Below are 23,760 nucleotides of genomic sequence, written 5' to 3'. Positions count from 1 at the left end.
CCTTAATGGTCATCGTTCTAACTACCAAGAGAAATAACAGAGAAGGTTGCCCCCTTCTTCTCAGAACACGCTGCAACAGAAGACAAGAGCCTGCCACTAACTCTGCCACTTGAGATGAGTCTGCCACCAACTCTCCCAGAAACTGCAGAACTTCTGGAGATACCCAAAACAACACCAACCATCCAACCTGATGTTGGAAAACTGTCCCTCCCTGTAACCAGAGACACCAAGAACAGTTGTCATGATTTTGAGGAAAAAATCGGCAAACCCTCCAAACTATCGCAGATGAGCAAGATGCCCGAAAATAGACTGCAAATAAGAGACTAGTGCAGATATACGCACAACAACTCCAAGTGCGACGAAAAACAGACTCCAACAAAGTACAATTTTCGAGGAAAAAATCATAAACCCTCCCATGATTTTTTTTTTACAGGGACAAAAAATATTTAAAAACCCAGAGATAATTTTTTAGGACAAAATTATTAAAACCCACAGATTTTTTTAAGGGAAAAAATATTAAAACCCATTAGAATTTTTTTTTAGGTTAAAAAATATTAAAAACCGAAACAAACATCGATGCCCATAAGCCATCTTCACACTTTTTGAGGCACGAAAAGTGAGGTACTAAGAAGATGCTAAGTGCACAAAACCTAACTGCCTTCCAACATCAAGTTGGTCAATGACGCCATCTTACACGTTTCCCAATGCACGGAAAACGAAAAATTGAGAAGAGGCGCTGGCACGGAATTTAAAAATTTGAATCCCAATGCAGAAACAGAGACAAATGCAGGTACAGACTTCAAAAAAAATGAAATACGGATGGCACAGATTTCGAAAAAAAATCCGGCTGACCCAGAAAAATCCGAAGACAACCCAGAAATCCTTGCGAAAAACCCAGAAGGCGAAAATCGAGGCACCCAGAAAATTCTGACGACGACCCAGTTGAGATCTTGAAAAACCCACCACGAATCTGTACTCAAAAAAAAAATTTGACTGAATCTAGAGGGTCAAAACCCTAGCCGAAAATGCAGATTTTTGTCCAAAAATGGCAGAAAAAAATCTACAAGCAGGAAAAAAATGCGTCGCATGGTTGCGCGAAATGCAGGAGAGACGGGTCGCGGTAGGGCAGAAAATAGCGAGAGAACCCTAGTAGTTGCAGCCAAAATGAACTGTCAAAGTAGCAATTTCGAATAAACAAATAAATTTTTCAAAAAAACTGTTAAAAATTCAAAAATTATTTTCGAAAATAACTTGGCTCTGATACCATAATACAGATGCAAAAGCATATGGATTTCAAAGAATCGATGTTGTTCAATTAATCAAGGAGACAAAGCTCCTTTAAATAGAGTTACAAAGACGATGTTTCTAAAAGAAACAATCGTTAACTAGAGGCAAAATTAGAAACAACTTAAATGACCATTAATAACACAAAGAGAAAGATATTATTCTAATACTTTTCAGCTAAAATATGATTTTATGAAACTTTTGTATACACTGCTCTCTAGCAATCCAGATTTGTTATGGATGAAGAATTCATGATTTGCTAGTTTGTTTGTTGTTAATCCGAGTTTGAAGTTGTAATGTCCCCATTTCTGACTTATCATAATTTAGCCCTGAGACATCAATTTTAAATTAAAATGAGAATGGTAATATATTAATAAACATAACTTTATTAAAACTGAACACATTTCATTATAATATTGAATTTAAAATTTAAAAGAATAGAACTTATCTTGGTAACTCTCTCTGATTTACCCAAACAAAATTCTTCAACATGTTGTTGACTCCTCTCAAATATTTGTTGACCCTTTGGTAATGCTGATTGCTCAAATCACAAACAATAATCTACAAATTCCTTGTAAAAAACTTAAATGGGGCTGAAGTTAAAACACAACCAATATCTCCAAGTATTACAAGTGGGTCCCATTCCCTTTAGTGGAGCTGCTGCTAAAATCACAACAAAAATTGTGAAATCTTCAAAACCTTTTCTGCAAATACAGTTGGAAGATTCTTTTATTATAGGAATCTGAATAACTATTGTGTGGGGCCCACAAAACACTTGGCCAGCTTAATCTAATACCAATAAACCTGAGTTTCTATTGAAATTCCTTTTTCTCAGATCTGATTTCTCTGTCAAAACAAAGACTCCCCACGTGGTACTCCTTCCTTTATAACAAGCTTCCACATCATAAGATAATTATAAATGATGCTCAATTAATATGTGTTTTCTGAGTGCTACTTGAGTCAAATAAAATAATTAAATCTGATCATGTATTGGACATAAATATCTGTTGTAGTCTCCTCTTAATTCCTTTACTTTAATTCTGATGCCCAGGTCAGATCGGATGCTCTCCATCCTCTTACCACTATTCTTTTCCTTTATTTATACCTTTCACTTTTAAACGTCACCACTCAAAATCGTGTCTTCTCGTTCAAGTATTTCCAAATAGCTTGTTTATCATAATCACCATTCAATATTAAATATTCTAAATCGTTGTCTTATTTATGATTAATCATTCAATTAGTCAACTTCTAGATACGGATTTACTTTAGCTTATAGACATGTTCGATCTTCTTGTGCCTCGATGATCTAAGGATTTATTGATTCGACTACTGCTTCCTTCTTTATGATAATCGTTGACTATCATTGGTAATAATATGACTGTTTGTATATACAGATTGCTTTAGTATACGGATCGCATCTATGATCAAGGGTTTCGATTTACTTCATTGCTTGCACGATTATATCTCCATCTCTGCGGATTGAAAATTAACATTGAAATGGCTGTGTTTGTAATTATTGTTTATTATCTTTTGTCTAGCCAATAATCCTAACCATTCTTATTGATTTACCATACATGGACAACTGTTTGCTATTTCACTATAGCTCCAATTAATTCCAAATTCCCACAAATATTTCCTAAGGCTTCCCAAATCTGATGTTGTAATGTTCCCAAAATCCCCCCATTAAATATCCTTGGGTATCGAAAGGTTGTATCTTATCAGGAGTAGAAGTATCCTTTGTCAAGGATTAATTAATATTTCTTAATATCATTCCTCTTTATGACTACTCATTTAGTCTTCCATTATGGCTGTTGTCTAATTGATCCCTGTTATCAACTTATCCTTAACGGTGTTTCTTATAATCGTAGTCTTATAACTAGTGATGTTCGATGTTAATCTGAATCTATTTATGTTCTCAAACCGCACCTCCTTAGCCACGTAAGATTGGTAGAATCATTGACATTATCGATTAGCCATCTCTAACCATCTGCCATATCATATCTTTGAATCGTAACCTACTAATCTTCGTCCATCACTGTGTATGATCGATACCTAAGAGATCTTCAAGAGTTTCTGTATTAATTATAGTGATTGCTGTTGATAAAACGTTATCTAATAACTTCTTTAATTATCTCCAAGGACTGCTACCAGATAATCATCGATTGCTATCAGTGTGATTATTATACATGACATCGAACTCTTTCATGATCATTTGTAAACAGTAATTACTTGATTAATATAATCAAGTATTTGATTAACTAGACAATGGGTTTGATAAAGTCCTTAATCAGTATTATTTTGATGTCTCCCTTCAATTGGTGCTAAGTGATGACTAGTTTTGATTATATTACTGAATATCACTGTCTTTTGTGAGGGGACAACTCTGACACCAGCAGTTTACTTATATTTAGTTTAATAATTAACTTTATTTATTGATTAGGATGATTCCTATTCTATTTTATATTATTTTATTGAATAGTTTTTCTGAATTTAATTTATTATTATTATATTTGTTTTCTAATTACTTTGTTATTTTGTCAATAATATAACATTGCAAAATTTATAATATTATTTGATAAATATGAAATTAATATTAATATTTAATAAATATAATTTATATATTATATCTTTATATATAAATATTAATTAAATAATAATATTTAATAAATTTCAAATAATTATTATACTAATTAAAAATAATTATTTCAATTAGGCTTTATATATATAATGTTCAGAGAGGGGACATGACAGAAGTAGAAGATATTGGTATTCCCAAATCATGCACCTCAAATTAGTGTCAAAACCAAGACTTCACCTCATTGAGAAGTGAAGATGACCCACCTGTGATTATGCCATTGTTGATATACAAAACAAATAGAAGACCTTGATGATGTGTTGAATGTAGATAGCAAGATTGGAGTGGTAAAGAGAGAATCCCCAATAGAGATCAAAGGAATCTGTATTCTCATACCAAGCCTGAGTAGCTTGCTAGAAACTGTAAAGGGGCCCCTTCATATGACATACAAGAGAAATCTTAAGAAAATATAGATCTCCTCCTAAAGACACAATCAAGACAAGCACTCTTCACATCCATCTAATGGATTGTGTAGATAGAAGATGTGGACATAGAAAAAACAAAGATAAATTTTATCTTAGCTATTGATTCAAAGGTCTAAGAATAATCAATTCACTCAACCTAGAAAAATCCTATAGCAATTCGTCGAGACTTATGTTTGTCAATAATATAATCATCTACAAATTTGATTTGATAGATTCATAATATAATGAACCAATTTCGTTCCTTCTAGGAGAGGAGCTAAATCCTAATTGTAATTTTGTTTAAAGGAATTACACTCTTCTTCTATTAAAGTAACATTGTAATATTTAGTTTATAATGGTCAATGAAGTCTTTAAAATAGACTTGAAGAATACTTTTTAATTCTTTTAGATAAGTTCTTATGCTTTGCTTTAGTAGTTGTCAATCTTAGTTGTCACTCTTTCAAAACTCTAATTAAAGAAACTTTCACTCTTTTGTTAATACCAAATATCTTGGTAATCATTCTATATCTTTTATTTTTCAGTGTATGAGAGCCCAAGACACCTCTTGGGATCAATGAACATGTGAAATCTACGGATTGTTGTCAGCAGTGATGACTCACACATGACACAAAAAGTGCCAAGAGACTTTGTATAGAATTGAATGAAAGCTTTAACAAAATAACAGATTTTTAATTTAAAAAAAAAAGGAAAACTTCATGGGTTTTCCTTATATTTAGAAAACATGGAACTTTTTTCTAGAAAACTTCATTGTTTTTTGATCCAAAATTCGTGTTGCTTTTTAAGGAATCATGGTATTTTTTGCAACTTTGAGCACAAATCACAGCCACGGCACTTTTTTTCAGAGTTCTCTACAAAACACATGGAGGCGGAACAAATTTTTAAGCAGATTTTTTCAAATTTTCCATTAAAAAAAATCATGGGTGTTTTCGTGCATATTTTCTAACATTTTTGTGGGTGGCTATGGTTTTCAGTCAAAATTTCTTTGCAAGTTTTTTGCTTTTTTTTACTAAAATCATATTTTTGCTGCACGGTGTTGATGTGTTTTTACACACTTCGAACAAAAAAAGAAATACCAAAGTATTTTACCCTCTCTTGAACAAAATCATCTTAGATGCTAAATATTTGATCAACTAAGACAACTCCAAGGTTTCTACGGTCAGTTCTTGACATGTGGGTAACTCAATGGTTTTATGTGAATTGTTGTTTTCACTAGGGGACTTACACAATTGTTCTTGAAGATTTCAAACTTATCATGAATGGAGTAGGCTTGCCAATGATTTCAAATGACTTGAGATTTTGCAATTTAGGCTCTCAATCTATTCTAACAAAGATTTTTAAATAGAGTGCAAAAAGGATGAGGGTTTAAAAGTTCTAATCTAATCCTAACTTAACCTAGAATGCAAGACGTAATGAATGATTTAATGAAATTCAACTAGGCCATGTTTCACCATCAAAGAACAATTCAACACACAAGCTTAGTGAAATCATCTAAGGTAAATTTATAGATGTTCAAATTCATACTTGACAACACCAACACCATCAATTGGATGCATATCAATGAGTAAGCACAAATTGAAGTTAAGCTCAATTCAAATTCCAGTTGACCACGCGCAAAGCAAACGTACAATCAACAAGAAGCTAGTGGTATGGATTAAATGAATTTCGTTCAAATACGTTCAACACTTCTTCCATTCAATCTAAAATACTCAAAACAAATTCTAATCTAAATTTTGCAGGCAATGAGAACCATAGTTTTAAAAATCGCGGACTCGCGAGTTCCTCGGCGCCGCGAGTCGACTCGCCTAGGACTCGCAAGGCGAGTCCAGTCGAGTCCCTGCGAAAGACTCGCACGAGTCTTTCACTCGGACTCGCGGGCCCAGAAAAGTACATCCGTAAAGGATAAAAAGTGAGTTTTTTTTTCATTTATCACTTCATTTTGGTTTTTCTTTGGTTACAGCAGGTTAGAAGGGTTTGGAGGAGTAGAGGGAAGAAGAAAAAATCAGCAAGAGAGATCTAGGTAACGATTTTTGCTCTCTTTTTTTTTTCATTTGAATCATTTCAATGTTTTGAAACTCAAAAAAATCTTGAAAAACAAGGGGATATGCTGCCAAATTTTTTTCTATTTTCTTTCCTAAGTTATTTCCTCATTTTTTTTTCTTGTTTTTGAATGCTATTTTTCCCAAATGATTCATTGTCATTTTTTTTGTTGATTTTCCATAAAACCCTGCTGATTTTTTTTTTTTCATGTTAAATCAGAAATGGCAAGTTCAACTCCAAGGGCAACCCCAAGGTCAGGAAGACAAAGAGATAAAGCATGGAAATATGGGATTGCAGGAAGCAAAAAAGGGGAGGTCACTTGCACCGAATGTACAAAATGGATGACTGGTGGAATCAATAGATTAAAATACCATCTTGCACAAATACCTGGATATGGTGTGGAGGCATGCCCCAAATCAACTCCTGAAATTATTAGAGAGATGAAGGCCATTCTTGCTGAGAATGATATGCATAAGGAAGAAAGGCAAAAAACAAGAGAAGCCATGGCAGCTGCAATGAATCCCACATTGTCCACTTCGGGTCCCATTGGTCACACTCGGGGTCGTCAGTCACTTTCATCTTTTCGTGACAATGAGGGTGAGGCTAGTGGCACTCCTATTAGATCAGACCCTAATTTTTTTGTACCACGCAATGTTCCAGGTGCACAACCTTCACTTGAAGGTACAGGATGGAATAAAGACAAGCATGAACAAGCACGGATAGCAACTTCAAACTTTTGGTTTTACAATAATCTATCTTTCAATGCAGCAAACAATGTGTATTGGGAAGGTTTTGTTAATGCAGTAATAGTTGCGGGTAACGGGTTTAAGGCCCCAACATGTCATGACTTCAGTGGGCCATTGCTAGAGAAAGCTGTGCAAAATACACAAGGTGTGGTTGATGATCAGAAAAGGTATTGGAAGAGAAAAGGATGCAGCATTTTATCTAATGGATGGACAGATGGACGGAATAGGACTCTTCTCAACTTCTTGGTGGCTTCAAATGGTGCAATGGTATTCATAAAGTCTGTTGATGCCTCAAATGAAATAAAAAATGCAGAGACTTTGTGTAATCTGTTGGATGGTGTGGTTCAAGAAATTGGAGTTGAGAATGTTGTCCAAATTATCACGAAGAACGCAGCTGGATATGTATCTGCAGGTAGAATGCTTATGGAGAGGCATCCTTCGATTACATGGAGTCCTTGTGCTGCACATTGCTTGGACTTGGTGCTAGAGGACATTGGGAAGATTGGATGGGTGAAGAAGGTGGTTGAAGATGCAAGAAGTGTCACCAAATTCATCTACAACCATACTTGGGTGCTTGCTTTGATGAAAAAACACACAAATGGCAAGGACCTTGTGCGACCTGGAGTGACATGATTTGCTAGCCACTTCATCACTTTGCAGAGCATTCTTAATGCCATTCCTCATCTTAAGCAGATGTTTGTGTCAAATGCTTGGTTGGGGTCTACATACTCCAAAAGACCTGAAGCAGAGAAGATTGTGAGCATTGTTTTTGATGAAGGGTTCAATAAAAGTGGAGAGGAGTTGACTGCGGTAAGTAACAAACACAAAAGTAAAGTTTATACAATCTTGTCTATTTGCTGATTTTATTTTTTAGGGGTTGATTTTGTACTAATTTAAAATTTGTTTTCATTTTTTTAGGTGACAGAACCTTTGGTAAGGGTTCTTCGTATGGTGGATGGAGAGGGCATGCCAATGGGTTTCATTTATGAGGCCATGGATAGGGCCAAAGAGGCCATTTCACATTACTATTGTGGAAATACAAGAAAATGTGAAATCCTTTGACGCATCATTGATCGTAGGTGGACAAACCAACTCCACCAACTGATACATGCCTTCGCATACTTTTTGAACCCGAAATTCTACTTCTCTGATTCATTTAGGGCTGATGAGGAGGTCATGGCAGGTGTTATTACATGCATTGATAAGATGACACCTGATCCTGAGTTGAGAGACAAGGTTCTTGGTGAGTTGGAGGTGAGATTTGACATTTGCAATTGCTCTATCTTTATTTATGAATTCGGAAATGTTCATTACTGAATTTGAGTTTGACACTTTGACTATCTATTTCTGAATTTGGAAATGTTCATTGTTCAAGATCTACAAAAGTGCAGAGGGGAGACTCTTCTCATCACAACTAGCAATTGATAGGAGAGGAAAACAACAACCAGGTAAAAAATTTAGTAACTTAGTTCAATAGTGCAAGAAAAAACCTACAAACTTGATTGTTACATTTTTTTCTCAATTCTAATATTTCTAAATGTTTTTTGTAGATTTATGGTGGGAGAATTATGGTGCTGGCACGCCTAATCTTCAAAAGATAGCTATCTGTGTTTTGTCTCAGCCATGCAGTGCTTCTGGGTGTGAACGAAATTGGAGTGTATTTGAGAGCATTCACACAAAGAAGAGAAATAGATTGTCACAAAAGCGGCTCAATGATCTAGTATTTGTTCGGTACAACCTTCGCCTTCGAGTTAGACAGGTGGAGGGTGTTTTACATGAGGCCATTGACTTGGATGAAATTGATCCATATGGCGATTGGACCATGAATGAACAAAATGATGGTGACGATGTCCTCCTTACTGAAGAAGAAATTGCAGAAATAGAGAGAGGAGCAGCACAAGATGCAGAAGGAGCAAGATTCGATGAAATGGAGGATGAAGATGAGGACGAAGATGAGGACGATGATGAGGACTTTGACTTTGAAGAAGAATCATCTCACCATTTAGTTACCACAACACCCACTGCTACTACTTCTAGCTCAAGGCCTGAAAAATTGAGCTATATTAGGAAAAATACAAAGAGGAAGATGTAGTCTTCTCTTTGGTTTGTTCATTCACATTTGGAGTTGGACTTGGACATATCATTATATGTAATTTTGTGAACATTTATATACTTATGCTGCCATTATAGTATTATACATTTTAGAGTTGAAACTTGAAACTTGAATATGTTGCAAAACTTGAATATGCTGCCATGAATGATGAAATTTCAAATATTGTGTGTTTGTAGATCATATGACGTGTAATGTTTCAATTATGGCACTTATGTTCTCTAAATGCATTAATTTCTTTATGTTTTTTTTTGTAAAACTACCGGTTTTTTTTTTGCCGAGTCTTTCATGAGTCTTTGTCGAGTCCGAGTCCGAGTCCAAATTTTGGCAAGTCCGAGATTTTCAACTATGATGAGAACCACACAATGCTTCAAATCTCAACAAAATCGCCAAACTTCAATGATTAGATTCAAACTTGCAACATAAAGGCAACAATTCTCAAAATATCTCTCTTACAAGTTAGAGGCAAATGGATTTATATAGAGTCTCAAATGAAATGAAGGGCCAAGATTCATTTAAAATCAAGGGTCGAGATCATGCCAGTATTGCTCTAATTAGGGTTTACATAAAAAAGTGGAATCAAAACAAGAGGTCCAATGGAATGACACCTAGTCATCAAGTAAGGAATCTTCTAGAAGATTCCAACTTGCATCCATCTCTCTAGCTACATACTCAAAAAATCTAGCCAAGCCTAAGTTGAGTACCTCCATTGTAACGTTGGGTTATGATGGGTAAATTTCTTGTTGCAAATCGATCACATCCAAGGCTTCTAAGCAAGCATCGAAAATGCTTTCCCAATCCGGCATAAGCTTTTGCAAGTTGTTGATGTGAATCATGAGAGAAACCAAGTCATCTAGTTGATTCTTCCTTTATTCCAACTATTTGAAGTAAATGAACTTCATCTTCTCCCTCAACACTTCCAAGTTCAAATTGCTGGAAGCGTGTCCATCTTGTCCCAATAATTCTTCAATAGATGTAAGGATCTTATCTTGGATTGTATCATACACTGACTTTCGCATGGCCAAAGAACAATACCAACCATGGAAATCATAAACATTGCCTTCCTGAACAACTCCTTCCTGGATCAACGTGGACATAGGAATTCGCTTCAACAACTTGAGGCAAGGAATAGTCTTCTCCTGCGTTGGTTGGAAATCTTCTCAGACTCCTTCCAAGTACTGCATCCTGAATATGAGCATCATTGTCTTGTCAAATGCTTGGACAAATTGAGCTAGGAAATCAACTGCTTGCTTCGAAACATCTTCTATCCATCTTCCAACCTCTTGATATGTATTCCTCATCGCCTTATGATCAAAGGGGGATCCATGAGCAATAGCAATGGGTGAGACAAAGGTAGGATCCTCATGTCTGACGGAATTCATCCCTTCAATATATTTCTTGAGTCTCCTATTCTCACACTCAAGCATCTCTTTCTTCTCAATAGTCTTGTCTAATTGTGCCTCAATTGCCTTGACTGTATCATCGAGCTCCCGAAATTCTTGTTTCTTCGTAGTATGTCCAAGGTCAATTGTGGTAACCTGATAATCCATAGGAGTGACCACATCTCTAGTCTTGTCACCTATCGGGACAATCACTTGTTCAATGTGTGCTCTTGTATCATCTCTAGTAATCCTAGAGAACAACTTTGCTTTCTTCTTGTCCCTTTCCTTACCAACCCTGGCTAGGAAGTCATCAATATCTTCTACGGGCTGTGCCTCTATCACTTTCTTCTTCTCCATGTTGCTCCGCAACCAATCAAGAATGGTAGGGAATTCCATCCCATCTTCAAGGTGTAGATCTTGATCAAATCCTCTCAAGGCTGAAATAACATCATCATATCTTTCCTTATCCTTAGTCAAATCTACCACATTGTTACCCAAATCGACCTCCAGTTGAACTGTGGGAGATCCCGGCTATTCTTCATCATCTTCATGTGGTGCCAATTGTGTTCTAGCATGTAAATCTGGATCATTCTCCGGTAGGATCTCCATGTCAGAACCCCGTTCGGACTCATTGTCCTTCTCTGTCATCTAATTGTCCTTCACGAATGAGGAACTCAAGATAGATTAATGAGTGTTAGACTTATGTTTTTTGTGCCTTGACTCCTAGCTAACAATCTCCTTGCCTTTTGTTTGTGATCCTCCAGGCATACCTTTTCTTCTTTTGGGAGCCTGACTCTCCTCATCATTGTGTGTTCTAACATTGCTTATCGTTCTCTCATCATCATTGAGAGAGGACTCCTCATTCCTCATCTTCTCATAGGTAAAGGTGACCTTTACTTTTATCAACTCATTCATGTACTTGTCCACCCATTCCCTGGAGTAATCATTCACATCTCTCATCAAAACATTTAAATCTACCAACTCAAGTTGCAACCAACTAGGCAACGTGATAGGCTTGTCTTTCTCATTTGCATACTGCAGATGGATGTGATCCCCGTCATCTTGCACCTGATTTGGAATGGAGAAGAAGTCACACCTCCTCATGAAGTCCACTGACATACGAGACCACATCTTCCTTCTAACTGCAAACTCATCCATGAGATTAGCCCAATAGTCTTCGATGTCTATCTTGTGTATAAACTTCCCTCCCTTAATTGTTACAATTCTCTAAAATGGATCGAATCGATCCCTGCCTCTATAGATTCCAAGATGATAGAATTTCAATTCCTCATTAACTGTCTCTACTGCGGATGCGATGTTGCATACCTCCTTCATCTTCCCAAGCCAGATAGGAAAAGTTATCCCTATTTTGTGCTTCGCCTTCTGGATGAAATAATACTCTAAAAGTTGTCTCACTACCTCAAGTAAAACCATCTTGTCTGTCGGATATCTAGGAAGCTTGTATGGTTCTAATGTGAATCCCTAAATTCTTAGGTATGTGAAAGCAAGAAACTGGTTATACCACAATCCGTACTTCTCAATAAGTATCGTTGCCTCTTTAGACAACCGTTTATGTATTCCGCCTTGCAGCAACCTTGTGATGTACATGGTGAAAGCATCGTTCACCCTTCTCTAATGTTCAATTTCATGAAGGTGGAGTTGCAAATAGCACTCGTAAACTTTGTATCGTCCTAGCCCGTTCCCAACTATGCCCTTGCATATCAATCCTTTGTACACAATATGTCTAGCAAGCATGTAGACTAGGTAGGTCATATTGAATGCCCTTGTTTTCTCCAAAGCTCTCAACTAAATGTCAAGGTTGTCACTTATTATCTTCACCCAGTTGATCGCCATTCCTCCTGCTATCTCTTCAATAAAATAGTACATCCATGTCTCAAATAAGGCCCCTTGAGGTGCTCCCATGACTCAGTTAAGTAAAAATATCAGATCATTGTACTCCTTGAAGTTTGAGCATAAGAGTAGCTTGGGTAACCTAGAGAGGTGACGCCTCGTCTCAAGAACCCACTCGTTGTTGATAACTGTCATACATGACTTCATTCTTTCAAATTTTGCTTGCGCTTCTTACTTGGTTCTCTCTTGCATGTTTGTACACCTGGGCATTCTGAATACTTCCCCAATTGACTCCTCAACCAGGTATGCAAGCACTATCCCCTTAAGTGATTTGATCATTCTGGTTTGCGGATCATAATGCTTCAAACACTCAACTATGAGCTCACTACACTAAATGAATGGTGAAAAACCAGCTCCGTGGTACATTCCACTCTTCATGATATTAGCCGCCAAAGTGGATGGAAGATGATTCTTCGTTCTAAACATTCTTTGCCTCATCTTCTTCATGTCCAAGTACTCCATGTTGGTATCTCCGACCTTCTTCCATCATGATGTTATCTGCGACTCCGGATAGTAACCTCCTTTTACAATCTTCAATTGATATGGCAACTGTATGAAGTTGGAAGTTAATATCAGAGTAAAAATAGCAATAACACTTCATTTCCAGAATTTAGCTAAGTTCTGATTTTGAAAGATTTTCAAATTTGTGAGCTTAAAAATCAGAAAACTTGACAATAAATAACATAAATTCTGAAAATGTGTAGATTTTGATCAAATAAGGCATATCGCCTCTTCAGTAAACCTGATTTTCAGACTGAGAACAAGTCTGATCACAATTGCAAAGTCTGAAGACACCTTGCTATACTCAGAAAATGGGGTATTTTAATGTCAAAATGAAGTTTCAGCTCTGATTTTCTAAGTATACAATCCAAAAACACCTTTGAAAATGCAACCTTAATGACTGGAAACACTCTTAACCATGGCACAACTTCAATGTGCACTGCGATTTGCCCCAATGAACACGCCTGGGCATAAATAATGGCTGGGAACAGTCAATAGATCAGCGAACACTCAATACAAATCAATGGGGCTGGAAATGTTGTCTCAGTTTTGAAAATGGAGTTTGGACCAGCAATGGCACCACAAATGATGTCACAATCTCCTACTATAATGGCGCCCCCCAATCAGCAATAGCACACCCCTTCAATGCTCACAAATCCCCTCAATGGTGGCGCAATCAGCCCCTTGGGCAAAATCGCAGACTCCACAACAATGGCGCCATTCCAAACTTAGCCCCTTTCAGCCTCCAAACTGTCAAATCAGTGATAATATAATAATATATAAGAGCTGGACTGGGTCCTTTATTCATGTTTTCACCTTGTAAATCCACCACACAGCCAATGTGGGATAAAACTTGCCTTCTACCAGCCTGGTGAAAAATCGACTTGCATTGGGATTCAACACTTAGCATTAAATTTCACCTTCTTAGCATTGAATTTTACCTAGTTTGATCATTAAATATTTGTAGTAAGGTAAAATCGATGCCATTGGGGACACATAAACTTTAAAAATCTCACTTAAATCCAATCTTCAGCCACTTGGGGAAAACCGCACCCCATCTGGAAATATAATCTTCACTTAAATCCACCAAACTTGCAAATTATGACCTTGAGGGGAAAATCGACCCTCATCTAGACAAATTATTTTCATCATTTAATTCATTTCCATCCCCAAATCCACTCCAGGGGAAAATCGATGGCCATCTGGACAAGTAAATTTGTTCATTTCATGCAAAAGCACTCCCTGGAGAAAAACGTCCTTCATCTAGACTCACAATCTCATTAAAACTTGTCAAATTTCATCAAAATACCTTCCAGGGGAAATTCGAATTCCATCTGTACACATTATTTTGGTCATTTATCATAATTTTGTCCCAGTGGAAAAACGCACATCATCGGGACAACATAAATTTGTCCACATTTCCCTTCGTCTCACTTATTTTCCTCTTTGATGGAACTTCAAACCTCATCTAGACACCTAAATTCACTTAACTTAATCATTTTACCCCCTGGTGGAAAAATGTGGGTCATCAAGACACACTTTACTTATGCATTTTTTCTCTTATAGGCCTAGTGGAAAAATGACCTCCATCGAGACAACCTCAGTGGAGAAGCCAAATGCATTGGGATTTTCCCAAATAACACTTGCAAAGTTAGTCCATGAGGAGAAAAACGCACCTCATTGGGACTGAGAGTCTGAGACCATTTTCATCATAAAATCAACTTCTTTTGCTCAAAAATTGAGTGGAAAATCATACTCCATCTGGACAAAGTCCATTTTCACCTTTATTGCTCAGTGGAAAAACGCCTCCCATGGGGACAACTCACTTTTATGCCTTAATTTCATGGGGGAAAAACGTCTTCCATCAAGACTATGATGACTTTCACACTGTAAAGTCCCAAACTTATCAAATTTTGCCATTTTGCTTAGTGGAAATTCTATTTCCATCGGAACTTTAAACATTTTAGTTGGATTTGAGAGGTGGAAAACTAGGGTCCATCAAGATTTATGCAATTTGACTTATCCTAGGAGTGGAAAAACGACTCCTATAAGGACCTTTGATGCGCTAGCACAAAATTCACACCAATTTGCAACATTTTAGGCTCACATTTAAAGCAAGTTGCAACCTCAACACTTAGACAAATTTAGGATCACTTTGACTTAGTTGGATTTGAGAGGTGGAAAACTAGGGTTCATCAAGATTTATGCAATTTGACTTATTCTACCTCCTAGGAGTGGAAAAACGACTCGTATAAGGACTTTTGATGCGCTAGCACAAAATTCACACCAATTTGCAACATTTTAGGCTCACATTTAAAGCAAGTTGCAACCTCAACACTTAGACAAATTTAGGATCACTTTGACATTTTAACATTTCTTAAACATTTTGATCCTATTGACTTCAAAACTCAAAATTTAAACATTACTAACACATTGAAAACCTCTCGGCATGATCATATCAAAAACGAGACTCGAGCATTGAAAGCTCAAAATTGCCATTTGGTTGCCAAAAACCCCTACCTAACCAAAAGCGGAAAGTAGGAAAGAGGGATTCCCCATTTGCAATGAGGCGATGTGTGAAAAGGTCACATCACACAGCTAGGGTTTTCAAACCCTTTTATCATTTTTTTGGCAGTTTTATGCTAAAATCATGGGTTTTACTTTGTTGGCTAGGGTTTTCTATGATTTAGCAGACTTACTATAGCAGCAAAAATGGTTTCTTTATTTTCTGTAGATTATGGGAGGGATGGCTTCATTACCCAACATCATGTTGGAAGGTAGCCAGTGCTTCACAGGTAAGAATTACAACACCTGTAAACAGCACATGCTCACAATCTCCAAGTACAAATGCCTCAATAATGACACTTGGCCAACAATTGTGGGTAAAGACCAAGACAAGTTTCATGAGCATGATTGAGAAGCCATCATATTGATCAAGTTATTAGTTACGCTTGAGATGCTTCCGAAGGTTCAAACACGAAAACCTCTACTGGAATATGGAAGCAACTACGAGATATGCACAAGACGTCAATTAAAGGCAAGGCCTTCTCCCTTAAAAATATGCTTTTCTCAATCATGATGGATGTGAAGATGTCTTTGCAAGATCATTTGATGAAGATCAAAGACATTCACAATCAAATGGAAGCTATAGGTCGCAGTATGGAAGAAGAAGATATGATGGTCATAATGCTGAAAAGCTTACCAAAAGCATATGAACATTTAGAGACACTCAACATCACTTGGCAGACTGATTTTTGTTTTCCGTTTCAATATATTAAGTGCAACACCCCCCATAAACTGCATTAGAATGACAGTTTTACAAGACTTTTCAAATCAAATATAACAAAATGGTACACATTAAAGAAATTAAATAATCAGAATCAAAATCGAAGATTCCATAAAAACCATGCCTGAAAAGGCAACAATTTTTAGATTATGTCAAGAACAGTAGAACTTGATTTAAGAGGTTAAAGTTTTTCCTGAAGAAAGTAGTCAGTCAGCATTTTTTCCCACTTATTTAGACATTCATTGCTTCTCAAATGAAGAAGAATGAGATAGAGCAAGATTGATTGATGATCACTAACTTCTGCAAAGCCTCCTGCCGTGAGACGCACACTTTTGGTGAATGAAGTTGTGACTTTTGAAGACCCTTCCTGCAAACATGAAGCATTTCATCAATCAAATTTGAATAAGGCCTTGATAGCCTACAGACAGAAAGTCATCTAGTTATAGCCTGCCACAATTTCATATCTAATAACCATCTCCCCCAACACAAAGAGCTATTAAATTTAGTTCCATTACTTTTATAATTTTGTATCCACTGCTTTAAGAATACAATTAGAATATTTACAAAGTAACCAAATAGCACCGGTTCTAATTGAATGACTGGTGGGAAGAACCAATCTCCGCTCCAAATTTTAAACAAAAATATATAATTTAAACAAAAGAGATCATATTTATTCCCAACCTTGGATGATGCGCATCAAAAAGAAAACAATGCCTCCTGCAAACAAGAGCTCTGACATTTTCCATTCTTATCAGCACCTGGACGACATAATCCCCACAAGAAAATCCATATTTTTAGATGTAGTGGTCCATGTTGCTATCAGACCAGCCAATTATATATTATACATGTATACAGAACACTTGTCATTTGTACACATGCATAGAAAAGGAAATTTTCATCTGACAACAAAATCTAATAGCATTGGATTACAACTAACATTATTCACCTTTTCATTCCTTGTAGCAATAGTAGAGCGTTTAGGGATAAAGAAGTTGCCTATTAGTAAGTCCATATCTCTTGGGTGAATGCCCTGCAGCAATCAGTCACAAAATACTCTGTTAAAAAGTTTAAGCCTACCTACTCTATTTTCCCCATCATATGTACATTCCTATAATTTTTACAATAGAATCAAAAAACTTCAACTGAAGGTAACTCAAAAAGAAATATTAATAGAGTGGGTTGCATGACAATTCGAATGTCCAAAGGATAAGTTGCAGACAGTATTTTTATTCACTATTCAAAATAGTGTTGTAAGCATACAAAAGTTGTCATCTAAAGTCATCCTTCAAGTCGAAGGAAAACCATTTTTTGTCAAGTGAGCTAGTATTAACATCCAGAGCATTAGAGTATGCTGATATGTGGCAGGGCCAAAAGGCTGTGAAAACAACAAAATGATCTCCTGAGTATACCAGCACAGACCTCTGTAAATGGGAGACAAATTGAGCAAATTTCAAGCTTCCTTGCAGGTATTTGCAGCAGGATTTGTTCCCGAAATTCAGACATTTTTCATCTCTATTTCAGACTTCTTGAACAGATTTTGTGTAACAGCTGGGGTTTCAATGTTTTCAGCAATTCACATACATAAACCTAGTAAACCAGAAAAGTTTGAACTTCCAACCATCTGAAAAGTGGCAAAAAAGACTGCCAGACATGAACAATTGTGAAGCACCTATAAATCTTGTTTTAGGTTTAAAGAAAAGCACCGTTGAGACTGAAAGTGTGTGCTCAAACCAGAAATTAAAGAAACAGTAAAACAGGCCTCCAGACACTCAGATGCATGCCATAATGGATGATCAGTAGTTAGTAAAGCTAAAAATAGACCACCTAGATGCTGAGCACATGCCATGGCACAGATTGTCCAAAAAATTTGCAAAACACAAACACGTCATTCCATTGTTCAGCATAGGAACTGCCCAAAAATTGTCAAGGTGAAAATACATCAAAAGTGCCCAAAACAAAACCCAAGTGCACACCATAATCAGGTTCACCAAAATTAAACTAAAAAATAAAAAAGAGTCCAAAATACCCTGGGGGCACACCATAAAGAGGTTTGAATGAAAAAATTTCAAAAACTCAACAAAGGTCCATCCATGCCCGGCGCGCTTTAGTATATGTATTCACCAAACAATTTTACAGGAACAGAAATGTGACCAAGGAACCTTGGACATGTTTTTGCAAGAGCATGCCAAGTTTAAGAGACTATTAAATGTCCAAGTTACGCCCTTGCTCATGCCTGTACATGGACTGTCAAAATTTTGAAGACATCAAAAAAAAACATAACCTAGTGCACACCTAACTGAATCATTCCCAAAATTATGGAAAAATCAGAAAAACATTAATAGTGGAGTCAGCAGGGTTTCAAACATTTTTGGCAGATTTTCCAAGTTTTGAAGCAAAGTTACAAAGCATTTACAGTGGTTACCAATTTATAAGCAGCATGCCATTGTTATCCCTTTATCTTCCAATGTATAATATTTAGGGGATTATCAAGGGTTTAGTATGAAAAGGTTGTTAAGAAGGAACGAAAAATTCGCGGTTTGGAGTTTATTGCAGATTTAACAACAAATTCCATCATTACAAATGCTTTCAGAATGCATTTCATGTGGTGCCGCAGTGGATTTTAAAGGATGAAATCATCAGTTTCCTCCATTTTCAACATCTACAGAAGTTTTGTAATGTCCTGCTCTATTTTTGGAAGCTAAAATGGTTAAAAAATAATTATTTAAATTATTATCTAAATATCAAATTAAAGTTAAACATTAAATAATTAATAATTGTGACTTTAGACTAAAGTTACTATTAAGTTATAATTGTTCAAGAACTGAACAAATTGAAAAATAATATTATTCAATTGCTCTTGGGAGTGGTGAGGAATATGAATTGATTAATAATTTCTCTTCGGTGAAGATTTGAGAGTTTTCTCAGATATTGTTCTCAGGATGAAAACCTGAGAAAGCCATTTTCGGCAGTGAGAGATCTGCCCTAAGTGGTCTTGGAGAAATCAATCAGGTTTCTCAGTTGGATTATTGATCGGTGTGCAGAAATTAGTGAGATCTTCATAGAAGACCAATTTCAGAGTTACTAAAAATGATGGTATGTTGATATTTTTTTCAATATAATGGTATTCAGGGATTTGGCTGTACATTCAATATTGATTATCATTGGAAGGTACCTGGGAAATGTAATAGAGTTGAAGATTATTGTCAGAAGTAATCAAGTTGCTTCTTCTCTGATATTTAATGAATATCTTTTGGAAAGGGTCAAATTTGTTGGAGTCCACATGCACAGAGGAAATATTACAACTACTTACTTACATTAGAGATACCAACTGGTAGACAGGAGGAGCTTCGTAAAATATTGCAAATCAATGTAACAAGAAAGCAACGAGAGACTCGGTGAGTCAATAGCAATTTATTTTATCAGAGGAAGGCAATAAGAATAATACGAAACAGTTTGGGTGCTAGTTCTGAAGAACGGCGGTCAATATTTCCAGACGGTATCGTTTATTCCCTTCATGCTTAATACATTAGCATTCCTGATTTTGCGTATCTATATTGAACAGGATGGAAACATAATCACGGAGACGGCACTTGTGCATTGCAATAGAAAAGATCTATTTCGGTGATCGATGACACCCTGGAGAATTGTGTGTTACTGTTGGCATAAGCAATTGCTATCGAACTTGGCATGTGGAATGGTATATATGTATTGCGGCTGGATTTAGTTCTGAAACGAACATGTTGCATGTGATTACTATTGCGGCATTACATACTAAAACATGACTTTCCAATTAATCATATTGCAATAATATCTGTGGAGATACTGTTTGCATGAGTCCAATGAAGAAACTGTCCATATTCTTGACTTGTATCAGCTATTCAAAAGGCGTGGCCCTTGGTGCTGATGTATGGAGTACATGGATCTCATTGATGCAAATCTGAACATTCTTGGCATTCCATTGATTTGGAAATTATCTTTTTGAACTCTCAGACGGAATTATTTGTATGTGGACTGAGCATCTAATATGGAAGTTGTAGCAGTCATTCTGCGTATGTAATTCCATTGCTGCAAGTTTAAGGTGAGGACAGTATATAATTATTTCTGCATTCTATTGTTCTATCAAGAAGATCTGTTGCAAGCTTAATATTAGTTCTAATATTCACTTTCCTTATTCAAACTGTATTGCAAGTTACTTGTTATTCAAACATTTCAAGCAAGACCTCCAAATCTTTGGAAAAACAATAAACCTTTCATACTCAATGTATGCCAACTGTCCGAATATGAAACCAATGAGAAGTTAAGGGGAAGTGCAAAAAATTGAGTTGAAAACAGTCAGGGACTTTACAAGTTTTCAGATGATTTCAACTGCCACAGCACAAGAAATAACATTGATTGGACGGTCGGATTTTCATTGAAGGAGACGGCATGAAGACTTCCCATATTTCAAGAATTCTGACATATTGAATAGCGGTTGTCAGATAACAGCTCCTAAAGTTTTGTGATCAAGATCTTGTCAAGCAGTTATGCCAAAGAAGGATTTCCATAGGGCAACTTTGACAAGATCTGGGGTTTTATAACACACAGTTTTGCAAATTTTTCGAGACAAGGGTTCATATGTGCACTTTTGAGAAGAAGCATCTTTGGAGGGCCTATCATTTTAAGAACAAAGAAGTCACTCTTGCACATCAAAGTCGCTAAGAGGAGTCGCTTTACACATCTGACTGATTATTTTTAGTTGTGGCTATTAGTGGAGGATAGTTATTCTAAGATGGTGGCTATTAGTGGGAATAGTTATTCTAAGATGGTCATCTAGATGATCTATTCAAAGACACCATAGTTAAGGATTTCTTACTGTAGATGATATATTTTAGACTATCTCTATTTAAGGCTGGCTTTGTGTGCAAGTAAACTTTTGTAGCATAGAAATTTTAGTGGCGTACTTTTTATTTATCACGAATAAATTGCATGCAAAAGATTGTTAGAACTTATAAGAAGTGCTTTATGCACTCAGATTTTTAGTCAATAATAATTTTCTTCCTACCTTCTAGTCAATAGTGATTTTCTTCCTACCTACTATTAACATTATTGTTTCAAGCTGTTTTGTGTAATCTTGTGTGTGTTGATATGTTACATCGGATAGTTTTGTATGCAAAATCCTTTATAGTTTATTCGGTTTACTTGTGTTTCTTTTTAATCCAATCTTTGTGTTGTACCTATGCGTTTTAGTCTTTGTGTTTAACTAGAAAGCGTCAGTATTTGATAGTTGTTGTAGGCCTTGCAGGTTGTTTTCTTTCAAGGCAGAAGAAATACATTTTTCTTGTCTTGACTAGAAGTGTTGCTAAGCCTTAGGCCCATACAAAGACCGAAAAGACAGGCTGTTTATGTTGCTTAAAGTTCTAGGGTCTTTCTTTTTACTTATAAGTGGGCTTTCCCTTCTATTCCAAGAAAGGTTTTACCTTTTGCATCATTCAATTTTTGTTGTCCTAAATGAGGCATATTATAATGATGACAAACATTACAAGTACTTTGAATCGTAATGTTGAAAATTGAACTTGGCAAGAAAAAATTTGAATTGGACTCGAACTTATTGTCAAAATAAGGTTAAAACTCAAAAAAAAACCCAGCAAATTCAAATATCATTGAAAAACAGCAAATTTTAGGGGAAAAAAATTATTATATCGCATTTCATATCAAAAGAAGTCAAATATACACAAAATCTAATTAATTAGATCTTGCATTCACATTTGCATAGAGAATAAGTACAAAATGTCATATTGAAAGTTGAAGTTCAACCTTGAATAAACTAATCAACTAAATTATCAACACAATTGTTCATACACCTAATTTACTTAACTAAAATAAACTGAACTTAACAATTATTCTATTATTAATTCAACAATTGGATAACAGTTAATGTTAGAATAATGTATTGTTTCTTTAATGGTCATCTTAGTTCTCTTTAGGTAGTTTCTTTTCTGGCTTCAGTTTACGAGTGTTTCTTTCAAAAACATTATCTTGTACTTTTCTATATAAGGAGACTTCGTCTCCATTATTTAATATAACAACATTGAATATTTTAATAATATGGTATCAGAGCCGGTTTGAGCCCGTCTCCCTCACGCGAGGGCTCAGGATTTTGGGAGAAAACCTCTAGATTTTTTTGTTTCTTTTGCCTATGTGATCGTGAGTCGGTCTTGTTCTTTGTGTGTCAACACCTATGTCAAAACTTGCGACTTCTTTTCTGCTCACGCTCAAGCCAATCTGTTACCTCCATTTCGACTCTGAGATGCGATTTTATTTTCGCGTCTGCCCATTCTTCACGCGATCTGGTGTTTTTTGGCCTGCTCTTTTTGCTTTGTGGGTTTGTTTTTGGGGATTTTTTCCTCAACCCGCGTTGGTTTTCTACAGGGTTTGGCAACATTATTATCCCAGTGCGATTTTCGTGTTTCGCGTGAGATTTAGCACAGACCATACCCAAGTCGAGATTTAGCTTCTGCTCGTGATCTGTGGGTTTTCTGTCGGCCGCGATCTTGGGTATCGGTTTTTTTTTGGTAGGGCGTGGGTTCCTGTTCGTGTTTTCCTGCGAGCGTCTACACTTACCACGTTTTTTTTCCAACGCGATTTTCGTCAGTTTTTCGCACTGCACAATTTTCATGTGTTCTAGATTTTCGCAACGGCTCCTATTTAAACCCGTTCACGCTCACTGTACGACCTACATCGGTTTTTTCACCTTCTTCCGCCATGGGATTTGTTTCAGCGGCGATTTTTTGTGATTTTTCCACATCGCTCTTCTTTTGATGACCAAAATCCGCCATTTTGTGTATCTTTGCCCTTCTGCAACGGATTTTGTGTGAATTTTTCACGATTTGGGAGGCATCTAAAGCAGGGCATTTCACGATTCATCTTGGGTTTATAATTTTGCCCCTTAAAAAATTATTTGTTGGGTTTTATTATCAATATGGCAAAGTCAAAGAAGCTAAAGAATAAACGTATGAAATAATAATGCTTCACATTTTTCATTCAATACACTTACATATTTATAGGATTCTTAAATCCTATTTTTTAAGAAACAATATTCCTAAATAGACTGAGTTGTTTTAACAACTCACATACAACCACTAATCAAATAACCTATTAAACAAACTATATGACTAATAATAATATTAAATTGTTTAACAACTTAATATTATTATGACACTTATTTATCATTCATATATCACCACCCACATATACTTTTAATTATATTACCTATATGAACACTAATTCCCAACAGGTTTATAATTTTGTCCCATAAAAAATTATTTGTGGGTTTTTTAAATAACTTTTTCACCTTGAAAAAATTTTGGATGGGTTTTAATCAAGGTTGCATGGGTACTCGTACCTAGCCCCTAGGTACTCGTACTGGAGACTCGAACGCGTATCCCACACTGGAAACTTGGTTGG

General features: G+C 36.1%; 1 protein-coding gene across 3 annotated transcripts in view; it reads right to left on the bottom strand.

The window, feature by feature from the left end:
* LOC131042329 (uncharacterized) overlaps positions 1-23,760 on the bottom strand; it is a 244,112-nt gene that overhangs the window by 207,589 nt on the left and 12,763 nt on the right. For all 3 annotated transcript variants that reach the window (XM_057975679.2, XM_057975678.2, XM_057975680.2), the window contains exons 2-4: positions 17,264-17,347; positions 16,999-17,075; positions 16,616-16,684 (exon numbers count right to left, since the gene is read on the bottom strand). In XM_057975679.2, coding sequence (XP_057831662.1) covers positions 16,616-16,684; positions 16,999-17,075; positions 17,264-17,347 — 230 coding nt within the window. The remainder of the gene's footprint in view (positions 1-16,615; positions 16,685-16,998; positions 17,076-17,263; positions 17,348-23,760) is intronic.

The sequence above is a fragment of the Cryptomeria japonica genome, chromosome 6 (genome assembly GCF_030272615.1).
Source record: "Cryptomeria japonica chromosome 6, Sugi_1.0, whole genome shotgun sequence".
In the NCBI taxonomy this organism is placed as follows: Eukaryota; Viridiplantae; Streptophyta; class Pinopsida; order Cupressales; family Cupressaceae; genus Cryptomeria; species Cryptomeria japonica.
The sequence above is the reverse complement of the archived record's forward strand: the minus strand, read 5'-3'. Positions and strand labels throughout refer to the sequence as shown.